The following is a 22,343-nucleotide window of genomic DNA, read 5'->3' on the forward strand; positions in this document are numbered from 1 at the left end:
TTTGTCCATAATAAAAATTCGCATAGTAGCTTGGCCAGGTCAGGGAACTATAAAACTTAGTACATCACAGCTACTAAACAAATATATTATAGCATATGTCTTCTTTATGCATGTACTAGGCATTATTATCTTATGCCACTTACAGTAGAAAGGATCATACTCTAATGGAAACGAGTATTTCTGCTGCGTTGTCCAGGCAAGAGCCTTTAGGTCTAAGGAAGTAACGAGCAGTAGTTATAGCGTAGTATTGTGTCAATAATAAACTTGATCATTTGGACTGTGATGCCATCCTGTACAGAGGACGCTCATCTGATACAAATGAAAGAACTTTTCACAACTAATGTTATTTACCTCTGTGAAATACTCGTTTAGGACAATGGGATCAGCTGTAGCTTTTACTTTGCCTTCACTTATTCAACGGCTGTCTTGTAGATTCATGTATCAGCTTGCCTGAGTTGTCTTTTCTCTCAGATTGATTCACTCTTCCCTCTTTGCTTGTAATATATTTGTAGGTCGATTTGTAGCGTGAGATTCATCTGCTGTTATAATTCATCCGTTATCCAAGGCATAGGTTTCCCCTTAAAGTTTCCATCTCCAGTGGGCCATATTTATCTTGTAGTCGAGTTACTTTCTTAGTAAATCCAAGTTTGTATTTTACATCCGGCAACAAAATTTAAGTAGTCTCCTAAACTCTCTTGTGCCCCTGCAGCAAGACCAGATACAGTGATGCACTTGAAGTCTCTGCAGTGAATTGCGGTTTCTTTCTTGGATATTTTAGCGAGTAGGGCCAACATCTCCAAAATTGTCATGAGCAGAATTCCAAATTTTAATGTTTGAGAGGTATAAATTACGCTGTTTGGAGATTTCGTTTCAAATATATGTATGAAACTGTAACTGATTGCAGCATTATGGATAGGTCCAAGTGGAAGTAGGCAAGTAGCATCATTGAATTTCACAGTGGAGATACTGAAAGATTATGTTAGCGTCACCAGCATTAATTGTATGCTCTGACGCCAATTCTAATCTTGAAAGGACAGTTTCGAAACACTCTGCATTCAGAGGTTTGTAGAGGATACAGTTTGAGGGGCCCAACCATGATCCCTGTGAAAATTTGGCCTTACCTAATGAAGTCAGGTTTCCTGCTAAATGAAAAAAAAAGTCTTCAGATTTAGAATGTTAATAGAATGACTGCATTCACACAACCGCTGTCGAGAGCACCTTAACCGATAGCTCTACTTTCCCTTTAACCACATAGCTTTGATGAATACCACTGCAGTCCTTCTCCACGTCAACCGACAACAATACAGATTTCCATTTGTCTCGCGGGCGGCCACTGCTTGTGCCGAAATACCGGCACCAGAAACGTTTGATGTCTCCCACCGGAGGGATATGCCTTTTGCCTATAATACTATACAAAGTGCCCTGCATAGGCGGAGATCCACAGATAGTCCGTGGTGACAGCCCTCAACCCTTCACTTTAACATGCAGTTGGGAATTTACACTGTTCATCTTGGGCAGGTTTGCATAAAGGACCCTAATGTTTTCAGTATCAGTAAAATGACGCATAGGGCACTCTTCCAACTGTGAAATCTACTTTGGCATACGTAAGAAAGGCCTTTCTGAAAGATGTGGAAAAATAGATGGTAATTTTTTATAATGGGGTCAACTAAAACCAAATTATATTTGCTTTAATATTACTATAATGTTAAGTCGCACCTAATACATTGTTAGAGTCCTGTTTTTCAGTTCTATTTTGTACTGGTTTTAGATACAGGTTCATCCATTTTAAATGCATATTTTCCTTGTTTAAGTGTATATTTTAGGTATTTTTGTGCATATTTTAACTATAAATGCGTACATTTAACATGGCAAGGCCAACTTGTGATCTAGCTGGGGCAAAAGTACCGTCGTGTTGACATAAAAAAGATTTATTGAGATTTTATGAAATCTACTCCAAGTTGTATTCTTACAACTGGGTCTTCACACTTCACACTCCATACAAAGAAATCATTGAATTAAAATGTGTTGTTTTACCAATTCCTAAGCCCATGCAAAGTCGCAGGTATGCCACTACTTAATATACTGTTGGCCAGTCTGTAAATAGATTCAAAAAAACCTCATGCCATCGTTTTGATCAAAACTGTATAATCACTAAAGTCATAGAAAGTGTAGTCGAAATTACATTATACAAAAAAATAGGGGTGGGCCCAAAATTGCAGAGAGCCCTGAAATTCCTTAAAACTTCCCAGTCCTACCATAATTTTCGTTTACAAAAATTAATGCATGTGAATTTGTTGTCATTTTAAGTTTTTACTATTTAAGAGGTCTATCTCAAGAGTAAATACTTTAATTTCCAATGTACTTTTCAGTACTAGAGGACAGTATGTCAGTTACATCGCCTTCGCCTAGAAGAATTTGGAGCGACATATGGTACCATTTTACCAAAATGGAAAAAAAAAGGAAAATGCCGTTACTGCCAGCAGATAATTTCCATTCCCTCTGGCTCCAATTCAAACCTGAAGAGACATCTAAAATCGAAGCATCCAACAATACCTGCAGAACGGTGTGGGTCAAGAAGCCGGTCAAGATCACTGTCAATGGATGCAGAAATTCAAGAAATCATTTCTTGTGCATCTACTTCCACCTCAAATGAAGGTATTCTCCCAGAAAGCCAAACTGGGTCTCAAGCTGTATCCAGCCCATCACTGTCATCTGGTTCTGGACCAAGTCCTGATTTATCTTCTTTTGTGACCCCCTCAACTCCAACTGTTTATCATTTGCAACAACCCATAAGTAGATTTGTTAATATTATGAAGCCAATCACATTAAACAAAAGTATGGCATTAGATACACAACTTTTGAAAATGATTTGCAAAGAGTACCATCCTTTCTCTTTAGTTGAAGATGCAGAGTTTAAAAAATTTGTATCTATGCTTTGCCCAAATTATAATTTACCGAATCGAAAAACATTATCACACTCTTTAATGCCCAGATTGTATCACGAGTTATTTGAAAAAATTAAAAATGATTTGGCTGCTGCAAAGGCAGTTTGCCTTACATCTGGCGGATGGACAAGTATAAATAACATAAGTTTCTATGCAGTCACGGCACATTTCATAGATGTGAACAGTCAGCTGAAGTCATACCTTCTAGAGTGCTCACAGTTCGAAGAAAGACACACTGCAGAAAATATTTCGAATTGGGTAAAGGCTGTTATTGCAAAATATAATATCAATTTTAAAGTCACTGCAATGATCACAGACAATGCATCAAACATGAAAGCAGCTGTCGTGCTTCTGAATCTTCCGCATATCCCATGTTTTGCACATACATTAAATCTCATTGTGCAACATGCCATACACAAGTCAATTCAGAAAATTGTTGATGAAGTGAAAAAGACAGTAATGTACTTCAAGAAGAGTCCTTTTGCATTAAACAAATTTGCTGAAATGCAACAAAATTTGAAGAAAGATAAATTGAAACTGAAACAAGACGTGCCAACGAGATGGAATTCTACTTACGACATGTTAGAAAGATTTCTATTGAATAAAGATCCCATCATTTCTTGCCTAGCTATTTTGGGTGGAAAGTCGATTACTTTAAACTTGAAAGACACTGACTGGGATATAATTCAACAATATATAAAAATTTTGAAAGTTTTTGATGAGGTAACCAAAGAGATGTCTGCAGAGAAAACAGTCTCCCTGTCAAAAATGAAGATCTTGCCAAGATTAATGGCACGGCAACTACAGTCTTTTAAAGACAAAAATGAAAAATATCCTGAAGAAACACGTGCATTAATAAATAATTTGCTGAAAGGCTTGTCAGAGCGATTTGGGGTCATCTCCAGCAACGAAGTGGTTGCACAAGCAACTTTATTGGACCCCCGGTTCAAAAAACAAGGATTTGCTGATGAGTCGACATTCCATGACTGCTACACGAGTGTCATAGCAAAAATGAAATCACTGTTAGCTCAACAAGAAGAAACACACCAACGAGCTGAACCAGTTACCACCATAACAGGCGAGAGCTCTTCAATTTGGGACGACTTCGATGAAACAATAAATCAGCTCCAAGTAAGTCATGACCCAGGATGTGCAGCAATTGTCAAACTAGACAAATATTTGTCTGAGGCATATTTGTGTAGGAACAGCGATCCATTAAACTGGTGGGGCACTAGAAGGTTGCTGTACCCAACACTGTATGAACTAGTCCTGCAAATGTTATGCATCCCGGCTACATCAGTTCCCTGTGAGCGTATCTTCTCAAAAGCAGGACAAATATGCAATGAGAGAAGGAACAGACTCACTTCGAGTAAAATTGAACAAATTTTATTTATAAACCAGAACATTGATCAGTTTTTCCTGTAACATATACTCATTGTGTTTGTCGACTGTGCATACTAAAATATATTACAGTTTTTGTGTGTTACTTTTTATGCAATTAAAGTTTGTTTACATAATATGAATCAGTCTTATTTTCAAAATTTCCCTACCTGATAAAAATACTTAGAATTTTATTGTAATATTTTTATTTTTCCACCAGATGAAATGTATAACTTTTCTATCTCAAAGTGACTCAGGATGTAATATAAACCTATCAGTGATTTTTCCTTCATTGCGGACTGCAGTCATACTGTAATTTATGAATGAAAATGCAACCATTTGATTAAGTTTCATTATTACTTCATTTCACACTATCACTATTTAGATGTGGAGGTTTGTTTTGCGGGGCACTCAAAAGTGTCGTTATCAGCATGCTATTTTAGCTATGTAGCCATTATCACGTGCAAAGGTCAAATATTTATTACATATCTGACATGTCTGAATGATTGTTGTCACAATATTACAATCATTCAGACATGTCAGACATTTTATGACTATTTCACCTTTCACCATGATAATGGCTACAAAGCCAAAGCACGATAGTGCAAAATAAATCAATAATCAAAAACTTTGTCATATCGTGAAAATTTCAATAAACAATACAAAATTCTTGCTCATTATCTGTGTTACTTCAAAATAGGATCAAATAAGATCAAAATACAGGTATAGTACTGGAATAAACCAAGTTTAAAGGGCAACGTGCCTTCCATTTATTTTCTATTGTGAATGAGTGGTGAGTCATGAAAAAGAGCTAATTCACTTCAGAGAGTGAACAGTTCTGATCCGATCTCTGAAAAGAACAGTTTTGCCCATCTCTAGTCCACATACGCAGAGGTGTGTTGGTGCATGTCAGAGTACGGTGCAGCGAGTAAGTGTGCAGACGTTTCCAGACGTGCTAATGGTGACTGTGTGTTGAAAATGGCTCAAAGAACACATATTGATGACGTTATGAGGGGTAGGATACTAGGTCGACTGGAGGCTGGTCAATCACAGCAGGTCGTAGCACGGGCCCTCTGTGTGCCACAAAGTGTGATCTCAAGATTATTGCAACGATTCCAGCAGACAGGCAACGTGTCCAGGCGCTACAGTACGGGGCGTCCACAGTGTACAACACCACAAGAAGACTGATATCTCGCCATCAGTGCCCGCAGATGGCCACAGAGTACTGCAGGTAACCTTGCTCTGGACATTACCGCAGACACTGGAACTCTTGTCTCCAGACACACAGTCTACAGACGACTGAAATGGCATGGTTTATTCGCCCGGAGACCTGCAAGGTACATTCCACTGACCCCTGGTCACAGGAGAGCCCCTAAAGCCTGACGTCAAGAACACAGTACATGGTCATTGGTACCATGGTCCCAGGTTATGATCACAGACTAGTCCAAGTATAGTCTGAACAGTGATTCTCGCCGGGTTTTCATCTAGCGTGAACCAGATACCAACACCTTAATGTCCTGTATGGAGGTCGTGGATTTATGGTGTGGGGTGGAATTATGATTGGCGCACTTACACCCCTGCATGTGTTTGACAGAGAAACTGTAACAGGTCAGGTGTATTGGGACGTCATTTTGCACCAGTATGTCCACCTTTTCAGGGCTGTTGCAGGTCCCACGTTCCTGCTGATGGATGATAACGCACGGCCCCACCGAGCTGCCATCGTGGGGGAGGCGAATGGAGTGGCGTCTCTGTTCTCCAGACATAAACCCCATCGAGCACGTCTGGTGTGCTCTCGGTCGACATATCGCTGCATGTCTTCAAACCCCTACGAGAGGCACTGGTGCAAGAATGGGAGGCTCTGCCCCAGCAGCTGCTCGACCACCTGATCCAGAGTATGCCAACCCGTTGTGTGGCCTGTGTACGTGTGCATGGTGGTCATAACCCATATTGATGTTGGGGTACATGCGCAGGAAACAGTGGCCAGTGAACCACGATTCATCGCTGAACACAGTGTGACACCATTAATCAGCAGTCACAGCACCACTCCCATCGCTGCCGCTCGTGTTGTGGTACTAACGGCACCCTAAGCATGGGATGGTAATTCCCTAGTCTGGCTACTGCTACTCTCCAACCAATAGAATGGGATGATATTAAATGTTGCAGAGAGTACGACACTTGTTCTCGGATAGTACGCGCATAGGTGAAACGATTATGATGTGCCTGGTGCGATTCTCCCTTATGATTGTCAGACATGGCCAACTGGAAGCTAGGTGGTGAGTATGCCTGCCCTCGCATTCTCATGCAGTCCAGGGCCTCTGTAACATCCGAATGCCGCATAAATCTGGACAGTACACGGTTCAAATATCTGGCCAAACAGAGACCCACAATGAGGACCATTTCAAATACTGTCAACTGCCGATAACGCTGTCTGATACGAATACATGTCATCTCCGTGTCCTTCACAGTTCTCACTCAACCTTTGATGTTTTTATGTTTTTTTTCCTTCATTGGTTTATATCCCCCCCACCTGGGAGGGGCGGGCTGACAGCAGCTTAATACGCTGCTCTACAGCCGAGAGAAAAATTAAACAAACAATGGAGAGAGAACAAACATTATAAAAAGGCGTTAGAACGGTGACGTTGTTAATAACAGTAAAATGGCGGAAAGTTGCGGAACTTAAAATACAAAAACACGGCGTTGACGATGCGGATGAAGACACACAGGAAGGAGACATACACAATTAAAAAAACGGCGACATTCTGATTTCTGTTCGCACAAGATAAAAACACAACTAGTGACAGTATGGTGGCTGTTCGCAACACTGACTATGGACGCACAATACTGAACACTCACTTAAAACAGCACTGTAGAGGCGACACTGCGGCAGATGGGGGGGGGGGAGGGGGAGGACCCAGATCGATGAATAGGGAAAAAGGGGGGAGAAGGGGAAAGAAAAAATGGGGGGAGCCGATGGAGGGAGGGGACAGAGAAGAAAATGGGGAGCTGGGCGGACGTGAGAAGGAATGGGAAAGGCAGTGGGAAGGGGGAGAGAAGGGAGGCAGAGAGAGGGTAGGTGGGGAAAAACAGGCTGGAAGGGGGGGAGGGAGCCCGAGAAAAGGACAGAGGAAGGGAGGGGCAGGTGAGGATCAGAGTTGATAGGAGGAATAAATGGAGGGAGAGAGGGCATCATCTGAGAGGGGGAGTCGACACAAGCCACCTTGGGAAAGGAGACGAAGGGTGTAGAAGTGGAGGGTAGGGGGGACACAATGGTGAAGGCGCGGCAGAGGGTGGGGGTTGGAGAGCAGAGGAGCAACCAGGGGATGAGGGGGATCAAAGCAGCGGGAGGTGTAGAAGACGCGGATATGTTCGAGGAATAGGAGCAGATGGGGGAAAGGAATGAAGTCATAGAGGATCCGCATGAGGGACTTACCTTTGATGCTCTACATGCCCTTCATATATATACCCTAGCAGGCCTGGTGACAACACTAATGCACTCTGGTGGTATCTGTTCTACCTGTCTGAGAGAAATGCAGCATTAGTCATTTACATACCCATCGATAGTACGTACGTGCACGACATTACCTTGACACAATTGAGCATATTTGGGATTGCTTTCAACGTGCTGTTCAGAAAATATCTCCACTCCTTCGTACTCTTACGGATTTATGGACACCTCTGCAGGATTCATGGTGTCAGTTCTCTCCAGCACTACTTCAGACATTAGTCGAGTCCATGCCACATCGTCCTGCAGCACTTCTGCGTGCATGACGGGACCCTACACGATATTAAGCAGGTGTACCAGTTTCTTTGGCTCTTCAGTGTGTAAACAAATGTGCTTAAGTTATAAATGGATGTTTCGTTACGTTTCCTTTCGAATGGTTTAATAATTCTACTGCGTTACATTTAATTAAATCCCTCAAGAAGAAATGCATCAATCAAACATGTGGATTGAAACCGTCGTTGAACGGAAACTGTACGTTTCCGGACAAGGGTTCCAATTCAAAATATTATGTTCTCGCTCCCCTCTACAAGTTGTAGAAGTTTGTAACGGGAATTTCCGAACACCCTGTATAGTAAAATTACATACAAGTAGCGTACACTTCATAACAAAAAATGCACTGTGCCAGCTAATGACTGCTTCAAAAAATCTGAGAACCATTTAGAAAAATGAAACTTGTTAGGTTTATTAAGTACATCTTGCATAAGATCATAATAATATTTAACTTCTGTGACGTTTCTTCAAACATGGAATAAACACGCTTTCCAGTTCTATGCTATGTTGAAATGCACAAAAAATCCCACGCAGATACTAAACAAATAATTTACAAACATTATTATTGAAAGGGTACAGTACCGCCTGACATTGAAAATAGGTACAACATACTTCATTATTTTTGTCAGAACAACAAATTTTTTTTGTAAAATAACTCAATTTCAACTAATACAGCGAAGCCGGATACCAGTGTGGGAAAGAATGACAATTTATTTATTTAATTGATCACATGTGCACTCCCTCAAAATAAATCCCTACATCCAGTTTGGTGAGATCTGTGAAATGAATGAATGTATGGTCGTCTGCTAACCGCAGATAGTGAATGTGAATATATGATCATCCTTGACATGATCCTTTGGCCACCTTTGGTGGGACCAAAGAGATGGAATTTACCTGAGCTTTGAGCGCCTGAAATGTGGCTGACCAATATGGTAGCAAGGTGCTCCCCCACTTCAGCAGAGGTGCGAGAGGACCTGAAGAACGGCCATGTTTCAGGACTCTGCCGCTGGATCTTGTGCTGTTAAGACCTGTCTTAGTTGTGCTCCGTAAAGACAAAAGAGTGGAGACATGGTATACATGTGGAATATTTAAGAGTAGTTTGAAATAATAATTTCTCTATTTCAGGAACTTTTGTGGGGAGAATTAAATGTCAGGCAGGTAATATTAATGGGATCGTAGTAATCTTCGGAAGTGACCAACGGTCACAATGAAACCACGTGTAGCAATAAGTTGAAATACTTCCGTGTGCTTAAGTTAAGCTGAATTACTAGCGTGTGTACTATAAGTTGAAATATTTAAGAAATGGCGTGTGCAGGACTTGAAATTAGAGATGAGTACTTCCACGTGGTGAGTACTGTGAGAGTCTCAATCTGTGCATGAGACAAAGGATAAAGAGAAGTACTCGTCCATGGTATCAGTTGAGGACTCGTGTGTGTGATGAATATGTTCTTAATATTACTTCGTGAGATATGTTTCCGTGTGACGCTTGATTCAAACTATAATACTCTGAGAGAGAAGCAAGGTGAGTCAGCCGTCTATCCACCAACGCCACATGGCTTGCATTGCACAGGAAGACGTGCTTATATCTCCAGAGTTCATAGTAGGAAAGTAGAATTACGAAGTGGGGCAGTGTCGTGTGAAACTGGGTAAATACTAATTGAAGTGGGAAAGCTGAAAGTGATAGTGTTGTGACTATTTATTGTATTGTATTCCATGTTGTAGTGCGGTGTATGTCATGTAATTTGGGTATGTGTGGTTTGCATGGGAGAGTAGCAAGGTAGTTTCAAAAGATTAGTGGGTTATGCTTGTTCCTTCTGTACCGCTCGATCTGGAGGAAAGTTTCGTGATGATGATTGTGAGAGTCGAATTGTGAGATATAATAAAAGATCCACCATCATATCCAGAAAGTGCACTGTAGCGTTAAATAATTATGAGACCATAAGGTAGAGAATCACCAATGTAAAGCCATGCCCACTGGGCGGAATTTCTCATGTGTTATTTTTGTAGGTTATAGAATTTGTGTGTTTAGATTATAGAATTTATCGGAATAAATAAGATAGTGAAAAGAAAATGATTGGTGGACTTCTCCTTCGAATTGTATGTTGTCATGATGTCCCGAATTTATAATGTGTGTGCCATTCATATTCAGTGCGGTGGCCACGTGTTGATAAAAGCCGTTAAATAAAGGAAAAAAGAAAATATGGTATTGCCAGTGCGTAGTGAACAGTCAGAGTTCTGTAAATTACTGATAGTCAGAAGTGCGTTTCCGTTGCGTATTATTCATACAGGAGGTTGATTAGTGACTTAATTGTGAGTACGAGAGTTCATGTTACTCGATAAATAAGAATGAATCCACTCGCTTGGCAGACCACTCATCTTGCAGACCTGACTGCTTGATGCCACAGTATGGGCAAGGCACGTGGGTGCCTCTCAATATTATTAATATATTGAAAATACACAACGTGCTTCTTATTGGAAGGTTTCGGCGTGAATTAACCGTTGGCTATAAGCTCTATTTCACTCTTCAGGAAAGGCTAGACTTTCAACATACTGAATTTTATTGCCGTTTACCGAAACACTTCATTGTTTTCGACACTGCTTAGCTGCAAACTATTTCCCAATGGATTTTTTTTGTTTACTCGCAGTGTAGTACACGCGTTCCGGGGCAGAGGTCAGTACCCCAACCATTAGACATTACACCTGAAAATTCTGTTCTGTTTATATATTAATGAAATCTTTGTTATTTAGAAGTATATACTGCTTTCAAAAAGAAACGATGAAAAACAGTGTACCCACCAATCACACCAAAAAAACTTCAGAAAGGTTTGACATCTAATGATAGAATACTTCCTTTCTTCTAGGCCAAAAAGTACCTCGATCCGGCTTCGATATTCCAGTCTGATGTTGATGAAGCCAAACAGAGGATACAAGAATGTATTGGCACACTCAAGTTCTTTAGGTAAGTTTTCCACAATTGCAATTTAATTTTGAAATTTCTCTTGAAAATACTATTGATTTTCAATTATTCGCGTAATATCAGGAAAGCTGTAATTGGTTACTGCACAGACATACCGCATTTCATGCTAAAGTATGAGAAAAGAGTGACTCACAACGGAACTGTCCAATCTGATATGTCGAAATCTGCCCTGAAATTTTTTGTACAGGTAGAATACACCTAAAGAAACACAATGTCAGAAATGTAACAGCTAAGTTTGCCAAATTCCCAGCTTTCCAAGAGGTTGAAGAAGCGTACACCTCTGCCGAAGCTGTAGCAACAGCGCACGTGCAACACGGCGGACACATACCTTTGATTGAAAATACAGCGGTCAGCATATAACACATGGCACAACGCCATCGTAATTTGTAAAGCGAATTTCAGTTTCCGTTAATAGTTTGTCTGAGGCAGTTGTTCTCAGTTAATATTGGCTCAAATTTGCAATTCACGTGGTAATAATAATAATTAGTAGCTGCCTTTGTGGTATCGCTAAGTGTTAACAATGTAGATAAAATTGGATCAATTTTCCTTGTAATTTCTTCATATACTCGTGTGCTTGTAATAGCATCTTGTCTTTGTGCAGCTTCCAGAATTTCGCAGTAATGTGGAATCCAGTTAATGCTTTCAACCTTGCAAAGATAAAATATAAAGAACGTGGTACGCAGTCGAAATCACCTACTTCACCGAAAGACCTACATAGGTGTTATTTATTAGTTAATTTCTTGGACATTCCTTGGAATGATGTCGACATTTCGTTAGATATTTTGGAAACATTAGAGGAAACAGGAAATAACTAACAATTCCACGAACTGTAATTCAAATCATGATTGTCGTTCTAATTAAAGTTCGCCGGCCTTAGTGACCGAGCGGTTCTAGGCGCTTCAGTCCGGAACCGCGCTGCTGCTACGGTCGCAGTTTCGAATCCTGCCTCGGGCATGGATGTGTTTAATGTTCTTGGGTTAGTTAGGTTTAATTAGTTCTAAGTTATAGGCGACTGATGACCTCAGATGTTAAGTCCCATAGTGATTAGAGCCATTTGAACCATTGGAACCATCTAATTAAAGTTCAGAGCAAAAACAGAATAATTTCGGGGCCGAAAGAAAGTATGACAGTAATAGGTTTCAGAGACGAAGAAAATGCTGCAAATTTTATGTCGTAATGAAAGAGGAAGAAAAATCTTAAACTCAAGCAATGTGCAAAGCTGGCTTCGTTTCATAGAATCGAACATAAATTGTATAAATGGATGAAAGACTTACCCGAAGTACGAAATATGTGCCAAAACGAAACTCACAAAAGTGCGAAAGAAATAGTGTTTGAAAGGCTTATAACAGCTCGTGAAAGTCAATATACCTTACCGAGGGAGATCTGAATTGCAGGTGAGATGAACATTACTGATATCCAGGCTTCTTTCAGGAAATTATACAGAAAAGGAAGTCACAAAATTACGAAATTTACTTCAAGTAAACGATAGGAGAGAAGTCATTAATAGCCGCTCGGTGTGGCCGCGCGGTTAGAGGCGTCATGTCACGGATTGCGTGGCCCCTCCCGCAGGAGGTTCGAGTCCTCCCTCGGGCATGGGTGTGTGTGTTGTTCTTAGTTTAAGTTAGTTTAAGTAGTGTGTAAGTCTAGGGACCGATGACCTCATCAGTTTGGTCCCTTAGGAATTCACACACATTTGAACATTTTGAAGTCATTAATAGGTAATACTATAGAGATATTCGAACCCGATGTGAATTGCCCAGGGCGTCTCCAGACGCGCCTTCATGTGGGATCTCACTGATCGAAGTAATATTGTTTTCAGTAATGAGCACCTCTTCGAACTGAGCCCCGATGACCAGTAAAAAGGTGTCTCAAGTCGGTGCAATGACCATGGAACTCGCGTGTATTTATGATCGCATCGCACTTCAAAACTCAGCTGCATACTGCAGGAGTCCTCATTTTCGACTGCGGTGATGCGACATGGTAACATCTGGGTACAGCTGGTTAACTCCTATGGAAACAATATTTTGTGGAAGCATTAATTTTAATTGACACAGTAATATCGCGCTGTAATTTTACAAGATGTGCAGAAATGGACTTTCTCGACTGCCAAATACAGGGTGATTTTTCCCACTGTGTCAAACTCTAGGGACTGATCGACGAAAGGACACGGAACTAAAAATGCATGTCCGGAAATGCATGATTTCCTTGCTAGAGACCACTTATTCAATTATACATTGTTACAAAGAATACCGTCTAATAGAGTGTCAAAGGCAGCATGAATACGCTGCTCCACTGTCTCCACATCTGGAATGGGCTCTGCATACGCAATATTTTTGAGATGGCCCTATAACCACAAATCGCACGGGTTGAGATCCGGTGAACAAGCAGACCATGCAACTGGACCCCCCTTACGATCTATTGACCAGGGAAGACACGACTGAGATGCGTCCGAACGTTAACGGTGAAATGGGCTGGAGCACCATCATGTAGCAGCCACATAACCTTTCTAATCATCAATGGCGCTTCTTCCAGCAGGGGAGGAAAAGTCACCAACAAGAAACGCCGATAGTTCCGACCTGTTAGGCGAAGTGGAAGAAAGACTAGTCCCAAAATAGGTCGCCAATCATCCCCGCTCACACATTCCGGCTGCACCGATGCTGATGATTCACTGTCATCTACATCTACATCTACATTGATACTCCGCAAGCCACCCAACGGTGTGTGGCGGAGGGCACTTTACGTGCCACTGTCATTACCTCCCTTTCCTGTTCCAGTCGCGTATGGTTCGCGGGAAGAACGACTGTCTGAAAGCCTCCGTGCGCGCTCTAATCTCTCTAATTTTACATTCGTGATCTCCTCGGGAAGTATAAGTAGGGGGAAGCAATATATTCGATACCTCATCCAGAAACGCACCCTCTCGAAACCTGGCGAGCAAGCTACACCGCCGGCCGAAGTGGCCGTGCGGTTAAAGGCGCTGCAGTCTGGAACCGCAAGACCGCTACGGTCGCAGGTTCGAATCCTGCCTCGGGCATGGATGTGTGTGATGTCCTTAGGTTAGTTAGGTTTAACTAGTTCTAAGTTCTAGGGGACTAATGACCTCAGCAGTTGAGTCCCATAGTGCTCAGAGCCATTTGAACCATTTGAGCCAAGCTACACCGCGATGCAGAGCGCCTCTCTTGCAGAGTCTGCCACTTGAGTTTATTAAACATCTCCGTAACGCTATCACGGTTACCAAATAACCCAGTGACGAAACGCGCCGCTCTTCTTTGGATCTTCTCTATCTCCTCCGTCAACCCGACCTGGTACGGATCCCACACTGATGAGCAATACTCAAGTATAGGTCGAACGAGTGTTTTGTAAGCCACCTCCTTTGTTGATGGACTACATTTTCTAAGCACTCTCCCAATGAATCTCAACCTGGTACCCGCCTTACCAACAATTAGTTTTATATGATCATTCCACTTCAAATCGTTCCGTACGCATACTCCCAGATATTTTACAGAAGTAACTGCTACCAGTGTTTGTTCCGCTATCATATAATCATACAATAAAGGATCCTTCTTTCTATGTATTCGCAATACATTACATTTGTCTATGTTAAGGGTCAGTTGCCACTCCCCGCACCAAGTGCCTATCCGCTGCAGATCTTCCTGTATTTCGCTACAATTTTCTAATGCAGCAACTTCTCTGTATACTACAGCATCATCCGCGAAAAGCCGCATGGAACTTCCGACACTATCTACTAAGTCATTTATATATATTGTGAAAAGCAATGGTCCCATAACACTCCCCTGTGGCACGCCAGAGGTTACTTTAACGTCTGTAGACGTCTCTCCATTGATAACAACATGCTGTGTTCTGTTTGCTAAAAACTCTTCAATCCAGCCACACAGCTGGTCTGATATTCCGTAGGCTCTTACTTTGTTTATCAGGCGACAGTGCGGAACTGTATCGAACGCCTTCCGGAAGTCAAGAAAAATAGCATCTACCTGGGAGCCTGTATCTAATATTTTCTGGGTCTCATGAACAAATAAGGCGAGTTGGGTCTCACACGATCGCTGTTTCCGGAATCCATGTTGATTCCTACATAGTAGATTCTGGGTTTCCAGAAATGACATGATACGCGAGCAAAAAACATGTTCTAAAATTCTACAAGAGATCGACGTAAGAGATATAGGTCTATAGTTTTGCGCATCTGCTCGACGACCCTTCTTGAAGACTGGGACTATCTGTGCTCTTTTCCAATCATTTGGAACCCTCCGTTCCTCTAGAGACTTGCGGTACACGGCTGTTAGAAGGGGGGCAAGTTCTTTCGCGTACTCTGTGTAGAATCGAATTGGTATCCCGTCAGGTCCAGTGGACTTTCCTCTATTGAGTGATTCCAGTTGCTTTTCTATTCCTTGGACACTTATTTCGATGTCAGCCATTTTTTCGTTTGTGCGAGGATTTAGAGAAGGAACTGCAGTGCGGTCTTCCTCTGTGAAACAGCTTTGGAAAAAGGTGTTTAGTATTTCAGCTTTACGCGAGTCATCCTCTGTTTCAATGCCATCATCATCCCGTAGTGTCTGGATATGCTGTTTCGAGCCACTTACTGATTTAACGTAAGACCAGAACTTCCTAGGATTTTCTGTCAAGTCGGTACATAGAATTTTACTTTCGAATTCAATGAACGCTTCACGCATAGCCCTCCTTACGCTAACTTTGACATCGTTTAGCTTCTGTTTGTCTGAGAGGTTTTGGCTGCGTTTAAACTTGGAGTGGAGCTCTCTTTGCTTTCGCAGTAGTTTCCTAACTTTGTTGTTGTACCACGGTGGGTTTTTCCCGTCCCTCACAGTTTTACTCGGCACGTACCTGTCTAAAACGCATTTTACGATTGCCTTGAACTTTTTCCATAAACACTCAACATTGTCAGTGTCGGAACAGAAATTTTCGTTTTGATCTGTTAGGTAGTCTGAAATCTGCCTTCTATTACTCTTGCTAAACAGATAAACCTTCCTCCCTTTTTTTATATTCCTATTAACTTCCATATTCAGGGATGCTGCAACGGCCTTATGATCACTGATTCCCTGCTCTGTACATACAGATTCGAAAAGTTCGGGTCTGTTTGTTATCAGTAGGTCCAATATGTTATCTCCACGAGTCGGTTCTCTGTTTAATTGCTCGAGGTAATTTTCGGATAGTGCACTCAGTATAATGTCACTCGATGCTCTGTCCCTACCACCCGTCCTAAACATCTGAGTGTCCCAGTCTATATCTGGTAAATTGAAATCTCCACCTAAGACTATAACATGCTGAGAAAATTTATGTGAAATGTATTCCAAATTTTCTCTCAGTTGTTCTGCCACTAATGCTGCTGAGTCGGGAGGTCGGTAAAAGGAGCCAATTATTAACCTAGTTCGGTTGTTTAGTGTAACCTCCACCCATAATAATTCACAGGAACTATCCACTTCTACTTCACTACAGGATAAACTACTACTAACAGCGATGAACACTCCACCACCGGTTGCATGCAATCTATCCTTTCTAAACACCGTCTGTACCTTTGTAAAAATTTCGGCAGAATTTATCTCTGGCTTAAGCCAGCTTTCTGTACCTATAACGATTTCAGCTTCGGTGCTTTCTATCAGCGCTTGAAGTTCCGGTACTTTACCAACGCAGCTTCGACAGTTGACAATTAGAATACCGATTGCTGCTTGTTCCCCGCATGTCCTGACTTTGCCCCGCACCCGTTGAGGCTGTTGCCCTTTCTGTACTTGCCCAAGGCCATCTAACCTAAAAAACCGCCCAGCCCACGCCACACAACCCCTGTTACCCGTGTAGCCGCTTGTTGCGTGTAGTGGACTCCTGACCTATCCAGCGGAACCCGAAACCCCACCACCCTATGGCGCAAGTCGAGGAATCTGCAGCCCACACGGTCGCAGAACCGTCTCAGCCTCTGATTCAGACCCTCCACTCGGCTCTGTACCAAAGGTCCGCAGTCAGTCCTGTCGACGATGCTGCAGATGGTGAGCTCTGCTTTCATCCCGCTAGCGAGACTGGCAGTCTTCACCAAATCAGATAGCCGCCGGAAGCCAGAGAGGATTTCCTCCGATCCATAGTGACACACATCATTGGTGCCGACATGAGCGACCACCTGCAGATGGGTGCACCCTGTACCCTTCATGGCATCCGGAAGGACCCTTTCCACATCTGGAATGACTCCCCCCGGTATGCACACGGAGTGCACATTGGTTTTCTTCCCCTCTCTTGCTGCCATTTCCCTAAGGGGCCCCATTACGCGCCTGACGTTGGAGCTCCCAACTACCAGTAAGCCCACCCTCTGCGACTGCCCGGATCTTGCAGACTGAGGGGCAACCTCTGGAACAGGACAAGCAGCCATGTCAGGCCGAAGATCAGTATCAGCCTGAGACAGAGCCTGAAACCGGTTCGTCAGACAAACTGGAGAGGCTTTCCGTTCAGCCCTCCGGAATGTCTTTCGCCCCCTGCCACACCTTGAAACGACCTCCCACTCTACCACAGGTGAGGGATCAGCCTCAATGCGGGCAGTATCCCGGGCAACCACAGTCGTAGTCCGATCAGGGGATGCGTGGGACGAGCTGGCCGTCCCCGACAAACCCCCATCCCGACCCCCACAGTGATGCCCATTGGCAACAGCCTCAAGCTGTGTGACCGAAGCCAACACTGCCTGAAGCTGGGAGCGAAGGGATGCCAACTCAGCCTGCATCCGAACACAGCAGTTGCAGTCCCTATCCATGCTAAAAACTGTTTTGCTAAGAACGTCTGAACTAATCTACAGAGAGCGCAAACAAATCGACAAAATTTAAACGGTTATTAAAATACAAGATTGCCTAGTAAATGCAGTAATGCTGCTACTTGCGCACTGCTGACACTGCTCGGCGGCGGAAGGAGACTAAGCGAAATTACACTATTCAGATACTAAAACACGATGCTACACTCTCAAATACTATAATACGCCCGAAATTTATGAATTAAACAATGCAAGAACCAAAAACACGCAAAGAAATTAAGAATTAAACTATGTAACAAATGAGTGAGCTAGGAGTAAACGACTTGCTGCTCAGCTGCTTATCCAACGGCGGCAGGGAGCACACTCCATGTTGGTTCTGCTTACTGTCCAGATTGTTATGAAAGCTGAACTACCACCTGTAAAGGTGGCCTCATCTGTGAGTAGGATGGATGACTCAGATCCCGGTATCGTGGTTGCCTGGTGAAGTAACCAGTGACAAAACTGTTCCCGATTTGGTAAGTATGTCGCTAGTGAGGCCTGCGCACGCAGTAAGTAATGAGGGTAGCAACAATTGTCATAGAGAATGTTCCACACGGTCGTCTCGCTTACCCTGTACTGGCGGGCCAATTTCCTGGTACTGACACGGCGCTACTTAGCACAGTGTTAATCACATTTTCCTCCAAGTCTGGTGTCCGAACATTTGGGGTGCGTCCTTCATGATTTCCTGCTTCTTGAACCGAGTCTGTCTCAGACAAACGGAGAAACACTGTTGCAGACATTGAAACCTTTGGTTGCTCTCGGCGAGGATGTCTCCTGATACAACTTTGCTGTTCGTCTCCCGTTGCCATTTGCCTTTCTCTAAGTAAACACTATGTCGGCAAGCCCTAGTTTCGAGTACGGAACCATTGTGTACAACGCTGTATCACATCCACTACGAGGTGAGTCAGCAAGAGAAGTGAATCGGACACAACATTACGAATTACTGTGGCAGGAGGGTGCGCTAGGGCGTGATGTATGAGGAACAGTACCACCCTCTAGGAGGAAACCACGCATACTGTAACTGTGTATGCCACATCGCGAATTAGATCGCAGTCTCTGTAACAAAGTATGATTGAATAAATGATCTCTAGTATGAAAACCATGCATTTCCGGACCGTAATTTTACTTGGTCGCAGGCATTGTGCCAGGTTTTCAGCTGTGTATTAATATTATTTGCTTTATGTTAGTACACGGCCTTCGGCCGAACTTCGTTAGACCTTTTTTGTTCCGTATCCTCTTATCAAGTAATCCCTACAGTTCATACATGGTGGAAAAAATCATCATGTATATGGCTATGGAATGAATATATTAAACAGCAGTCGCTTATTTCTAAGAGATAAAACAGGTTTAAAATTATTGCTAACTAAACTCAAAAGCAAAATGTAAAACTCGAAGTAGAAATACTAACCGATTTCCCATAGCATTGCCATTTTGAAATGGTTTTCGCTAAACAGTAATGAAATGTATCTACGTGCAGTTATTACTAAGAGCTAGTAACGGGGTGCTAAATCCTGATTTCGCTACTGAAAAATGTCTTTTCTGCTTGAAGGGAGATATTCGATGATCGCCGAGAGAACTTGGCAGGCTACTTCAAGGACCGCGAACCTACCATGTGGACCTTCCATCCGAGAATGGTGTTCGAGCGTTTTGACAGCTTCTTGGAGAGAATGCAAACGATATTGGTAAGCCAACTTCGTTTTTCACACTTCTATTTTTTTAAACAAGTGTTTGGGATGCATAAAATTATGAGGGGAATATCACAATAGGACAGCAAATCTGAAAAAACGTCGCTGACTATACTGATCAAAAGTATTCTGACACCGGTATTTAGTGCGACATTGACCATAGATGCCACGAGTGGTGTAAACGCCAGTATAAAAGGAGGCGGGGAACACTTTAATGTCAGCGGAGAAGCCGTAACAGCAAAATTGGTCGGTGAGGAGAGTACCTTCGAACGTGGTCTGGTCATTGGATGTCACCTGGATAAGAAATCCATCAGCGACATTTGAACCCTTCTAAAGCCGCTAAAGTCGACTGTTGATGATGTGACCGAGAATTGGAAACGCCAAGGAACAACCACAGCTGAACCAAAACAGGGCAGGCCTCATGTACTGACGGCCAGGGATCCTCGAGAATTGTGAAGGATGGTTGTAATAAGTCGCATGAAATAATCGGAACAAGTCACTCATGAGTTACAAAGTGCTACCATCAGTCCGTCTTGCACAATGAGTGTAACCAGGGAGTTAAAAGGAATGGGTTACAATCGTCGAGCATGTCCTCAAAGCCACATATTTCTTTTGTCAATTCTAAGCCATTTTGAGGTGATGTAAAGAGCGACCCCAGTGGACAGTGAATGACTGGAAGTGAATGATCTGAAGTGATGGATCACGCAGTACCCTGTGGCAATCCGATGGAAGGGTATAGGTTTGGCAAATACCTGGAGAACGTTACCTGCCATCAGGTGTAGTGCCAGTAGTGAACTAAACCAAGGTGACAAAAGTCATGGGCTACCTCCTAGTATCCATTTGCCCGGCGTACTGCAGCAATTTGACGTGGCATGGACTCAACAAGTCGTTGGAAGTCCCCTGCAGAAATACTGAGGCATAGTCGTCAATAATTACGAAAATGTTGCCGGTGCAGGATTTTGTGCACGAAATGACTTCTCATCTACATCTACATCTACGTGATTACTCAGCTATTCACAGTAAGGTGTCTGGCAGAGGGTTCAATGAACCACCTTCAAGCTGTCTCTCTACCGTTCCACTCTCGAACGGCACGCGGGAAAAACGAGCACTTAAATTTTTCTGTGCGAGCCCTGTTTTCTCTTATTTTATCGTGATGATCATTTCTCCCTATGTAGGTGGGTGCAAACAGAATGTTTTCGCAATCGGAGGAGAAAACTGGTGATTGAAATTTCATGAGAAGATCCCGTCGCAACGACAAAAACCTTTGATTTAATGTTTGCCACTCCAATTCACGTATCATGTCTCTGACACTATCTTCCCTATTTCGCGATAATACATAACGAGCTGCCCTTCTCTGTACTCTTTCGATGTCATCCGTCAGTCCCACCTGATGCGGATCCCACACCGCACAGCAGTTCTCCAGAATAGGGCGGACAAGCGTGGTGTAAGCAGTATCTTTAGTAGACCTGTTGTACCTTCTAAGTGTTCTGCCAATGGATCGCAGTCTTTGGTTTGCTCTACCCACAATATTATCTATGTGATCATTCCAATTTAGGTTATTTGTAATTGTAATCCCTAAGTATTTAGTTGAATTTGCAGCCTTCAGATTCGTGTGACTTATCGTGTAATCGAAATTTAGCTGATTTCTTTTAGTACTCATGTGAATTAATTAACACCTTTCCTTATTCAGGGTCAATTGCCACTTTTCGCACCATACAAGTATCTTATCTAAATTATTTTTCAAGTCGTTTTGATCATCTGATGACTTTACAAGACGACAAGTGACAGCATCATCTGCAAACATTCTAAGACGGCTACTCAGATTGTCTCCTACGTCGTTAATATACGAGATCAGGAATAACAGAGTGCCTATAACACTTCCTTGGGGCACTCCGGATATCACTTCTGTTTTACTCGTTGACTTTCCGTCTATTACTACGAACTGTGACCTTTCTGACAGTAAATCACGAATCCATTCGCACAACTGAGGCGATACTCCGTAGGCGCGCAGTTTGGTTAGAAGACGCTTGTGAGGAACGGTGTCGAAAGCCTGTAATTCAGCGGATTACTCCTACTTCCATTTTTGGTTATGGTGTGACCTGAGCAATTTCCCAGTCTTTAGGTTATGTTTCATGAATGTTTGATGGGATTCATGTCGAGCGATCTGGGTGGCCAGATCATTCGCTCGAATTGTCCACACTGTTCTGACATGGCGCATTGTCATCCATAAAAATTCCATCGTTGTTTGGGAACATAAAGTCCATGAACGGCTTTATATGGTCTCCAAGTAGCCGAACATAACCATTTCTAATCAATGATCGATTCAGACGCACCAGCGGACCCAGTCCGTTCCATGTAAACACAGCCCACACCATTATGGAGACACCACCAGCTTGCGCAGTGCAACTTAGATCCATGGCTTCGTGTGGTCTGTGCCACACTTGAACCTTACCATCTGCTCTTACCAACTGAAATCGGGACTCATCTCACCAGACAACGGTTCTCCAGTGGTCTGGGGTCCAACTGATCTGGTCACGAGCCCAGGATGACTTAACCTCTTAACGGATCGTTCGTCGTATGTCCCTCATTGATTTCTGCTGTTATTTCAGGCAGTTTTACTTGTCTGTTAGCACTGACAACTCTACGCAAACACCGCTGCCCTCGTTCATTATGCGTAGGCCGTCGGCCATTGCGTTGTCGGTGGTGAGAGGCAGTCCCTGAAATGTCGTATTCCCAGCACAGTATTCGCAGTGTGGATCACGGAATACTGAATTCCCTAACGATTTCCGAAATGGAA

The 22,343-nt window shown here is 42.9% G+C and overlaps 1 protein-coding gene across 1 annotated transcript in view; it reads left to right on the forward strand.

The window, feature by feature from the left end:
* LOC124606003 (dynein beta chain, ciliary) overlaps positions 1-22,343 on the forward strand; it is an 809,537-nt gene that overhangs the window by 113,454 nt on the left and 673,740 nt on the right. Inside the window, exons 9-10 of the mRNA XM_047137965.1 lie at positions 10,959-11,056; positions 19,411-19,543. Of these exons, the coding sequence (XP_046993921.1) occupies positions 10,959-11,056; positions 19,411-19,543 (231 nt within the window). The remainder of the gene's footprint in view (positions 1-10,958; positions 11,057-19,410; positions 19,544-22,343) is intronic.

The sequence above is a fragment of the Schistocerca americana genome, chromosome 3, assembly GCF_021461395.2.
Source record: "Schistocerca americana isolate TAMUIC-IGC-003095 chromosome 3, iqSchAmer2.1, whole genome shotgun sequence".
NCBI classification, from domain to species: domain Eukaryota; kingdom Metazoa; phylum Arthropoda; class Insecta; order Orthoptera; family Acrididae; genus Schistocerca; species Schistocerca americana.